General features: G+C 42.9%; 1 protein-coding gene across 1 annotated transcript; it reads left to right on the top strand.

Moving 5' to 3' along the window:
* Nucleotides 1-371: 371 nt before the first annotated feature.
* ASMT (acetylserotonin O-methyltransferase) lies at nucleotides 372-8,072 on the top strand. Its single transcript, XM_008493956.2, has 8 exons — nucleotides 372-443; nucleotides 1,824-1,998; nucleotides 2,279-2,408; nucleotides 3,709-3,777; nucleotides 4,553-4,671; nucleotides 5,410-5,550; nucleotides 6,823-6,945; nucleotides 7,550-8,072. Exons 1-8 carry the CDS (start codon nucleotides 372-374, stop codon nucleotides 7,759-7,761), a joined length of 1,041 nt encoding a protein of 346 aa, XP_008492178.1. The 3' UTR covers nucleotides 7,762-8,072.
* The last annotated feature ends 2,935 nt before the right edge of the window (nucleotides 8,073-11,007 follow it).

Raw genomic sequence — 11,007 nt, 5'->3', positions numbered from 1 at the left:
CTGGTGTATCACACCAAGTTCATGTTCTTAGCTGATTTCTGTTTTGCTTGTTACAAGCTTTCAAGTGCTACTAAAGTACCAACATTATTGACACTTTAACCAGGAACTTTTAACCAGCCACTGAGCTGACAGTACATGCTTTAATCCACACTGGTTCTTTAGCCTTGGACTTGATGGAAGATCCAAAGGAACATCTAAACCTGGTAGAAAAACCCACAGAATCCAAAGAACTTTGCTGACATGTTTGTCACCAGTGTGTTTCTCAGAAGCAGTGAGATTAAGTGGATCAGCTGGTGTGCTTTGTGCCTGGAGGAAAGAAGCTTATTTAACTAAAGAGGAGCAGAGAATCTGTGCCTCAGTCCAGAAAGAAAATGGGTTCCACAGAAGACCTTGAGTATCCTCAAGTCATCTTGCAATACAGCAGTGGATTTTTAGTCTCAAAGGTAAGAAATGGAACTCGGTCTTGGATAGGTGTCTAAGAGTGTGCAGACAGAAATATTCAAAGATGTCACTTTAGATCCTGCATATAAGTCTTTGGAATGAAAAATATCTCATACAGAAGCATTCTGTCTGCTCATCTAGACAGGCAGGAAATTTGGAAAGAAAAAAGATCTGAAAGTGACCTGACCCCTCAGGAAAGACTCAACATTTATTGGGAACTCCCTGACTTTTGGGGCCATGGATATGCAGACCTTGTCTCTGCCTTTATAAAGTATAAGCACGAGGGCTTATAGCTGAGAGCTTACTGTCTGACTGCCTCAAACGTTCCTTTTGTGGTGGGATTTCTTCCCACTTTTCACTTCTGGAGTTTGAGAAACAGAAATTACTTGAATTGGTTTTTCCCCTTCCTGTTAAACCATGCAAATAGAATTTTTCAAGTATCTTCTCAAAGAATTTCCTTCTCTGCTCCATGGTTTGTTTGTATACATTATACATAAGCTTGAACTTCTATGCTCTACCTCTTTTAATGTGAGAGTCTGGCATAATGATTGTTTTTCTAAAAAGCATTTGATTCAGGCACAAAGGGTAGAGTTAGTAGTTCTACTTTCCTTATTTTTTACTAACATTCTTTGCCTTTCTGTGTGTATAAGCACACGGGCATAAAATTATCATATCCAGTGCAGTGGAGAATTTTTCTTCATTTACTCTTTAGTTACTTTTCCTATTGTTCCTTGCTGTACCTCTGTCTGATGGGGTAATAGAAGGAGTGCTCTTTGGGTTGTACAAATACCACTGCATCCTAAGACTCCTGAAAGGCAGAGCTGTCAGTAAGGAGGGGAAAAATTTATAATAAAATAACCTTTAGCTTGTTGATGAAGACAAATGTTCAGTGCTTTCCAATTTAAGACTTGTACTCTGATTTTGAGAAATTATCTGAATTTTTGTTATGTTCTTACTGAGGGCAAAAGAAGCTTCCAGTGGAAGGAGCTTTTATCAAATCATTGAAGATAGATGCAGCCAAATGTCTTGATGCCTTTGTTACTGCTTTAGAAGTATTTGTGTGGCCAGAGAACTTGACTGTGTATAGCTGATGTGTGGTTACTCTGTCTGAAAGTTGAGGGTTATTCTTTGAGATATTATACAACTCTATAGGAAGAGTGGGAAATTCTCCTGACCTTCAGAAAAGGAAAAGAAAAAAAGGTGCACTGCAAGCACTGCATGGTATTATCAGTGTTCAGAGAAATTTCACTTTAATCCTTTGACTTGGTTATATGAAATATGATTTTATGTGGAAAAAAAATATATTTTGTCCAACAAAGCTGTGTTAGAAATGCTGTCTGTGCCTTCACCTGATCCCTCACTCCCACCTTTCCTTACCCCAGGTTATGTTCACTGCCTGTGAGTTGGGGGTGTTTGATCTTCTACTGGAGTCAGGAAAGCCTCTGTCTTCAGATGCCATTGCTGCTCACTTGGGTACCAGCACCACAGGGATGGAAAGATTGCTGGATGCCTGTGTGGGATTGAAGCTCTTGGAAGTAGAGCTGACTCGAGAAGGAGGTAATAAGGGCAGAAGAAGGGATAGAAACTAAAAGACAAACCTCTGATGGTTTTGAAAGTGAAGCAAGGTGTGGGGGGAGAGTTGATACCTAGTGTTAGGCCAGTCACCATAGCTGGGAGGAGGAGAGAATCCCTGGGAAAGCCACCCCTTCTACAGCTAAAAGAGAAGCAGCAAGTGTCAGCATGGTTAAAGATGTAAAGTAAAGCCCAGCTGAAGGTCTCTATATCTCTAGACTGGTATAACATACAGATTAGTAAATATATTTATTTCACCCTTTAGCCCTCTACAGAAACACAGAAATTTCCAACATCTACCTTACAAAATCAAGTCCCAAGTCTCAGTATCACATTATGATGTATTACTCCAACACAGTCTACTTGTGCTGGCACTACTTGGCTGATGCTGTGAGGTAAGGAGGAGTATTATGGGCCATTTTGCAGCATCTGTGTGCCTGCTTTGAGTGTGTTTCTGGGGAAGGGCACAATGAAGATGCTGGCTGGTTCTCAAAAAAGAAAAATTAACTGGTCATTGTGGCTGTTAACGTGTCCAGTATGTGTTCTTGTTTTCCATTTGTGTCTGTCCTTGTTTTCCTTTTCCTTCTGTAGTAGAGATAATCTAGGAATCTCATTTCCACGTGTTTGACCTTCAGGAAAACACTTAAGCACTAAAGTGTCTCCTACTTGAGATGACATCAGCAAAGTGAATTATGAGTAATGGTGGCTAAGGATATTTGTAGTGAAATGAGGCAACCAGGTGCCACTAATTGCCAGGTAGTGGGCGTGAGCTTGTGTCAAGCCCACCTGTGCCCAATTAGGGCGGGCCTCCACTGCGCATGAGCAGGACCAGGGGGCCAATAAAAGGTGAGGCCTGAGACACAAACTCAGCTCACACTGGAACTCACAATCTCGGCATGCTTGGCTTTAAGTGCTGCTTTCAGCACTGCACTACCTTTATTGCTCCACTAGAGCTCATCGCCAGCAGGGTGAGGCTTTGAGGAGTCTTGAACCCGCGGCCTCCAGCATTGCTCAGGGTGTGTCGTTATGTGCTAGCCGGCTGCACCACTCAAGCCTCACCCTAAGGGCAATGAGCTCTAGTGGAGCAATAAAGGTAGTGCAGTGCTCCAAGAGCGACTGACCTCTCTGCGGGCATGCTCAGGACTGAGCTGGGCCTGTGCTTCAGGACTCACCTTTTATTGGCCCCCTGGTCCTGCTCATGCGCAGTGGGGGCCCACCCTAATCAGGCACAGGTGGGCTTGACACAAGCACGCCCACTACCTGGCAATTAGTGGCACCTGGTTGCCTCATTTTACTACAGATATTTCTGTTGCAAAGGTGTGTAGGAGTAGTTTGATATGGGGCTGGAATGTCTCTGTTCTACTGATGATCAAATATGATGTGTGGGGTGGTGTACCTTTACCTGAGATGTGTTCCTATAAAACATAGAATCACAGAACGGTTTGGATTGGAAGAGACCTTGAAAGATCATCTCTTTCCATCCCCCCTGCTAAAGGTGGGGACACCTCTCACTACACCAGAATGCTCAAAGCCCCATCCAACCTGGCCTTATAAAGAACCAATCATTCTTATGAAAGGCTGAGCACAAAGCTGGCCTCCTTCCCCAGTGATAAACTAGCTGGAACTGTAGACCTGAGCTGCATCTAGGGTAAAAGAGAAATCCACACTCCTCTGCATTTTTTGTTGCTGTTTTAGGGAAGGAAGAAACCAATATGATAGAGCTTTTGGCATTTCATCTGCAGACCCTTTTGGAGCAATGTACAGGTAATTATTAGTACATTTCTAGAAATTTTACTTTTTTTTTTTTTGTAGATAAAATTAGTGCCTTCAATCATTATTCAGGATAACTAAATATGAAGATGTGAGAATCTCACTCATCAGAACCATCATGCAATGTTTTCCTTTCTCAACACTATCCCTTCATAGGACACTGGCATTTTGAATAGAAGGACGTAATTTCCTATTCTGAAAAGGACATCACAGGTTCTGAAAAGGACATCTACATTGAACAGAGGCAATTGTAGCTAAATGAAGAAAAAACCAAAACAAAAACCCAAGCAAAACCAAAAACCAACTAGACAAAAAAACCTCAAGCAATAAAAAAAAAAAAAACCAAACAAAAAAAAAACCCAAAAAAAAAAAAAAAAAAAAAAAAAAAAACCCCACCCCAAACTAAACCAAAAAACATACGAAAATCAAACAAAAAAACAAACCAAACCAAAACCCAGAACCAACCAACCAACCAAAAAAACCCAAAATAACAACAAAAAACTCTCGAAAGCCTTATAATTAGCAGAATAAATACTATTGGACTTCTTTACTAGTCTTATTTACTAGTCTTAATTACCTATTTAAGCGCACAAATGCATAGCTGTAGCCCTTTAGTTATAGTAAGACTCAAGGTAGATTTATATGCAGAGAATGTATTCTGTGTCAATAGTGTTTAGGCTAAAGCTTCTAATAACAGTTATGATAGGAATCACCAAAGATACTGTAAGTTTTTTCCTTTTCTGTGTGTTGTGTCTGTTTGCACTATTAGATCAGAAGAAGAAATGCTGAAATTCATGGCTGGTCAAAACTCAGTATGGAGCATATGTGGCAGAGATGTTCTTTCTGCATTTGATCTTTCTCCTTTCAAGCAGATCTATGACCTAGGAGGTGAGCATCCACAGATCTTCTTTAACAAGCCTCTGACTTGTCTTTTATAAACTCTGACAAGAAAATTTACTCTGATTTACTATGATGGGCAAAGCAGTAGAAAGCAGCACATATCTCAGCAATAAAGGGAGTGTTTTGATTTTGGGGAGCTAGAAAAAGAAATGTGAGAGTTGTAAGAGCATTAGGAAGTTAATAGCTCTTATCTACAGAGTCTCAGATGCTAAAGTAGTGGCCTGTTCCCTCGTGTATGGGCAGATTTGGCATTTTTTCTTGCTTTCTTTGATACATTATTCTGGTGTCAGACTGTTTCACTCCTCCCCTTCAGCTAGTGTAATGGTCTGCAGCCAGTGAGCCAGCACTGCTGAGTGCTTCCAGGATCTGTGGGATGGTTCAGGCTCCCCCACAGGCTCCATCACTGCTTCCCCAGCTTCTGGTTTGGTGGCTCTGTTCTCATTTCCCACCCCCCAGCATCCACAGCTGAGTCTGGCTGAGGGGCTGCAATAAGAGCTGGGGCTGACCTTGTAGGTCTGCGTGCTGAGGGCCCTGGAGCTTCCTGCAGAGCAAACAGAGTCAGTGGCCTCTCCTGTCCCTCCTCTTCCCTTTCAGCAACACATGGGAAGCAAATGTACCTTGCCAGCTTCCACAAAGCTGAATACACTACTGCCTGCATCACTTCTTGGGGATGCTCCTGATCTGGGTGATTTTGTGTCAGCTGCCTTTCTTTTCCTCTCCCGAAAGGAGGTGGAGGAGCTTTGGCCCGGGAGTGTGTTTCTCTGTATCCAGATTCCAAAGTGACAATTTATGACCTGCCACAAGTTGTGCAAGTGGCCAAAGAACAATTTGTTCCCCCTGAGGAGTGTCGGATTGCTTTCCATGAAGGTATGTGAAGACAGAGGGCTTCTGTTGTCCCCTCTGTTGCTCCTGAGTCCTGTGACTCTGCTCAGAGGTACCATAGTGGAGGTCTCCAGGTCTCCAGCTGCCCTTTATGTGGTCTGAGTGTCCCAGGTTGCATCCTGCTCAGCCTGGGTCTGCAGGTCATTACTCCGACAGGGCTATGTCCTAGTTGTGCATCTGCAGCTGCCTTTGATCAGGGGCACAATGTACTTATTCAACTATCCAGAAGTTCTTTCCTCCTGACCAGAACTATTTGGTTTCTTTAGAACAAGGATACCTAAAAAAAAAGTCCTGCAGGGTTGATAAACTGCCATGATGCTGTGTTATAAGTCTTCCTAACAGTTTCTTTTCTCCTATTCAGAATTCCTGGCAGATGTATAGGATGCTAGGACTGCTCTGAGCAAGGGGTTTTCCTTCTCTGGTTACAATTGACAGCCTTTCAAGTTCTAGAGATATTTCAGGCTTTGAATGTGGGTGAGCTAGCCTGTATTCGTCTTCCTCAGTCCATAGATCTTGCATGGTCATTGTACCATTTATGATGAAAAAGAATGTAGGAAGATCTAGTTTCTAATGTTTACAGATGTGTTGGAATGAACTAGTATTGTTTGAAACTCAGAGAAAAGAAACCTTGAGGAAGGGAGTATATAAAAACAAAGATGGTGAAGCACAGGAAATGTGACAAATGCCAGTAGCGCAAAAAATGGGAAAGGAAATGGCAAAGTAAGATGCAGAGAGAAAAATCTGAATGCATCATACCATGTGCTGACCTCGTGAAAAGGCATGATGATGAAGCTAGTGCTAGGAGGTGAGAAATGTCTACTTTTTCCTTATGAATTCATTGTGTAGCTTTGTGGTTACTGAAGGTCTTTTAAAATTCACTTAGATAAGTTTGCTTAGATAATATGCTTAGTCTTTTGTCAGACTCTGTCTCCTCTTCTTAATGCTTTATAAATCTGTATTCCTGTTATTGGAGAAAGCTTGATTTGAATGCTTGCTTTCAGGTGTATAAAAATCTGTTTCTGGTAAGCTTTTACTTTTAAAAATTTCAGACCTTTTTGAGACTGAAAAAAAAAAAAAAAAAAAACCTTATATTGTACCACAGAGGACTTCTACCTGGTAACTGTGTTGCTGTATGATGTAGGTTATGGGCATGGCAAGCCCAGAGTCTTTAGAACTGGACAGAACTGAAAATACTTGCTTAACTCATCCCTCTGTGTTTTATAGACTTTATGTAATACATAAAATCTTGTTTTACAGGAGACTTCTTTAATGATTTGATTCCAGAGGCTGAACTGTATATTTTATCCAAGATACTGCATGATTGGGATGATGACAAATGCAGGCAACTGCTGACAAAAGTCTACAGGGCTTGCAAACCTGGTAGGTGTGAGCTCTTGAAAAGCAGAGAGATTCTTGTCTTATCAGTAATGTGGAGCACATCAGTCTCAATGCTCAATTTGGGTCCCAGTTTCAGCGCAAGGGTTTCTTGCCTCAGTCCTTTGCTTTCCTAAGCCAGCCATATGCAGCTGAGTCAAATAGTGCTTGTTCTAAGTTTATATTTTCCATCTTTCAGTTTTAGTCTCTACAGGGATTCCTCTTTGTACAAGCACTGGGGAATTGGCATATGTTTTAGATAGACAGGTGTATCTATCATATTGAAAATTCCATTAAGCTTCACATTGAACCCTTGAAGCTTTGAAAACACTGCCCCAGAATCTGTAAGAATTCATCTGAGAGAAACTGAAAATTTCCACCCCAGCCATACCATCCCCTTCAGTCCTGGTATGTCAGTAATTCTGTATCCAGGCAGATGCACGCTCCAATGCTTTTGCTCTTCCATTGTCTTCTGTGATTCTGAAATATGACTTAATGTTGAGGTTGCTTCTTCCTGTAATTGAAATTTAGGATCTAATAACTCAGCTAAAATGTATCTTGTCTTCTCAGAGCTCAGCAGCATGTGCCTTATTTCTCTTTATTCAACCAGGTGGTGGAGTGCTGCTGGTTGAGTCACTTCTGAATGAAGACAGAAGTGGGCCTTTAGAAACCCAACTCTATTCCATGAATATGTTGGTGCAGACAGAAGGAAAAGAGCGAACAGCAGCAGAGTACAGCAAGCTCCTTGAGGCAGCTGGCTTTGGAGGGGTTCAAGTCAAGAGGACTGGAAAACTGTATGATGCTGTGTTAGGCAGGAAATAATAGTACCTCTTATATACTGAACCACACCAAATAAGTGGAGAAATGTGGCATTCTCTTCTTAAAGGAGAATCACCAGCTTAGCTTTTAGTTAAGGTGATCAACTTTTGGTAAGCTGATACAGTGTCAGGAGAATCACTAATGATAGTTCTTGAGTGTGCAGGAATTGTGAGTCTTGAAGCCTGACTAGGGCTTGCCTCTGGATCTGGGAGAGAAAGAAATCAACACCTTTTCCACAAGAAATAACCCACAGTAGAAACGCGCAGTATGTCCACTTTTGGATTTTTTCATTCTTTCAATTTTAACACTGTATCTGGCAAAAGCAAAGCTGAATTTATACTATAATTCCTGCAAAATAAAAGTTGTCCCTGTACTGAGTTCTGTTACCTGAATTTTTATTCCTGAGGAATTGATGTAGTGTAAACAACAAATTATGTCTTCCTGTTGTTAGACTTTTCAGAGTCCCAGGAGAAATCCTGTCTGAGCCTTGGGGGTTTGGCATGAAAAATTCTGTATTACTATTTATTTCCTCTAGATTTTTATGTAGGTTAAGAAAAAATATTTTGTAGCTTGATGACTGGCAGAAATCCAGAGATGCTCTTTACAGAGCAGGCCTGAGATGGCAGCTGAGAGGGAGAAAGACACAGCCACATAATTTACTTACACACTAGGCAAGTTCTAATTACATGCCTCCTGCTATTTCTTTAAATCAGCTGGTCAACCTAGTTGAAGCAGAATTACAGGTTACTGGAGTGAGAAGCATTTGGAAAAGGCACCAGAAAGGTGCTCTTTGCAGCTGTGGCTTGAACACTAACTGCATTTTCACATTAAGCTGGATACTGGACAAGCCTGAGATACTTTCCTCAGGAGTCATCTACAGGAGCCTCTCTCTTCTATGACTGTAAGAGAAGCATAGGGAGAAAGTGACCTAAATAGGGAAAAGTTGGCCTTTTGTAATGTTTTTTTAATTTTTTCCATGAAAATCAAGTCACAAGGCTGTAATGGTCTTTCTTGTCCTTCAAAGGAACAGGGTACAATTCCTAAGCCACTGTGCAGGTAGTGGGTTTGACCTCGAGCAGGATCTCGCCCTGTATACAGTGGCAGGATATTGTAGGACTTGGGGCAAGGGGTTTTGGAGAGTTCCGTCGTGTCCTGCAGTCACTGCTCAGTGTTCCCTACCTGTGAGTTATGTGGCATGAAGGCAACAATGTTCTTACAAGAAAAAGGAATTTCTCAAGAGAAGTTTAGATGCACTGTTAGATAAAGGCAAGGCCACACAGGTGGTATAATCACTGGCAGTGAGTGGGAGCTGCCTGCAGACTCCTCTTTCAGAGGGAGTGGGCAGCTCTCATCCGGCAACTGAAGGATATGAGTGGCACTGTGTGGCACTGAAGGGCACCCTGGGTCCATCTTCCTTCATGGGAATCAATACCTCCCAAACCTTTCATGGGCTCCACTTCAGGATCAATGCCTTCCGCCCCTTGATTCTCATACATCTTACCATTCACAGAGATGTTATAGGTTGTAGGTTGCATTCACAGCTTCTCAGGCCCCAGGTGAAAGGCCCAGCAGAGCAGATATGGCCTAAGACCACTGATTCCTTGAGTACAATGTCTTCCGTAGGGTTGGCAGTAGAGTGGTAGAATCATAGAATGATTGGAAAGGACCTTAAAGATCATCAAGATCCAACCCTCCTGCATGGCCAAGGACACCTCCCAGTAGCTCAGGTTGCACAAGGCCTCATCTGACTTGGCAACAAACACTTCCAGGGATGGGGCATCAACAACCGCCCTAGGCAACCTATGCCAGTATCTTACTACCCTCATGGTGAAGAATTTTTTCCTAATATCTAACCTAAATCTACCCTCTTCCCATTTAAAGCTATTACCCCTTTTCCTGTCACCAGCCTCCCTGGTGAAAATTCCCTCCCCAGCTTTCCTGTAGGTCCCTTCAGGTACTGGAAGCCCAAAATGAAGCCTCCCTGGAGCCTTCCCTTCACCTGGCTTGCTTGAACAGCCCCAACTCTCTCAGTCTTTCTTCATAACAGAGGTGCCCAAGCCCTTTGATCACCATTGTGTCCCTTCTCTGGACACTCTCCAGCAGTTCTATATCTTTCCTGTTCTGGGAGTTCCAAAGCTGGACACAGTATTCCAAGTGCAGTCTCACAAGAGCAGAGTAGAGGGGCAGATTCAACCCCCCTCCCGCGTGTCCATGCTTCTTTTGATGCAGCTCAGGATGCGGTTGGCCTTCTGGGATGTTGTCACTGGCCCAGAAATTAAACTGAATGACAGATGCTCTCTATTAATCCCCCTCCCCTCCCTGATAAAGGAAGGAGAGAGAATAAGGGAGAGAGACTTATGGGTTGGAAACTAAACTACACAGTTTTAATGAAACAGTAATGATAAAAAGGAAACATTACTAAATATATACAAATATACAGGAAAATTGATACCACATTCCTCCGCTCCTAACCTCCACTAACTCTCACGTCACCACCGAGGCTGCAGGGCAGCCCTGGGAAAGTCCAGGCTGGACTCCTGGGGTCAGCAGCAGTCGGGAGCTGGAGGCAGGAACATACAGATATGGGCTGGCACAGATCAGGACCACAGGCAGAGGAATGAATGGAATACTCCCAGGATGCTGAAGCAAACAGGGACAAGTGAAGAAAGGGAAGCAAGAAAGGGATTGACCCTCATGATCCCTCAAATTTATACTGAGTATGATGTGAATGGGGTGGAATATTCTGTATGGTCACTTTTGGCCATCTATCTTGTCTGTTCCTCCCTAAGGGAGGGTTTCAGGTGTGATCTTTTACTCCTTCTCTCCTTACAGAGGGTAAAATGTTCCTCAGAGCTGAGCAGTGTCCTTGGCTCTGCACACCAGTCTCTGGCTGTAACTATAAACATCGAGTGTTATCAGTCCTAGAAGCAGACACTGACTGAGAAACTTGCTGTTAATTTCAGCAGGTGCAGCTACTTACAAGAGACTTAGCTGAAAGCAAAAGTACAAGACAGAAAATCACCTTTATCCTGGCCCAAACCAGGACAGATGTGAGAGCATACTGACAGTTCATGTTTTGCCTCTCATCCACTACCCCACCCTCCTACCATCCCTTTCCTCAGGGCTGCTCTCTATCCATTCTCCCCCAGCCTCTATTTGTGCCTGGGCTTGAGCCGACCCAGGTGCAGGACATTGCACGTGGCCACATGTGCTTCTGGAGAAAGTGAGTGTGTTTCTGAAGAACTGAAT

This window comes from Calypte anna, chromosome 1 (genome assembly GCF_003957555.1).
Source record: "Calypte anna isolate BGI_N300 chromosome 1, bCalAnn1_v1.p, whole genome shotgun sequence".
NCBI classification, from domain to species: Eukaryota; Metazoa; Chordata; class Aves; order Apodiformes; family Trochilidae; genus Calypte; species Calypte anna.
Note: the sequence above shows the minus strand (reverse complement) of the source record. Positions and strands in the feature narration are given on the sequence as shown.

Excerpts from the sequence above, each read along its gene's own strand:
- ASMT (XM_008493956.2), top strand. The coding sequence starts at position 372 with ATGGGTTCCACAGAAGACCTTGAGTATCCTCAAGTCATCTTGCAATAC. Across the intron at positions 444-1,823 it reads GTGGATTTTTAGTCTCAAAG|GTTATGTTCACTGCCTGTGA; the intron begins GTAAGAAATGGA and ends TCCTTACCCCAG. Across the intron at positions 1,999-2,278 it reads AGAGCTGACTCGAGAAGGAG|CCCTCTACAGAAACACAGAA; the intron begins GTAATAAGGGCA and ends TTCACCCTTTAG.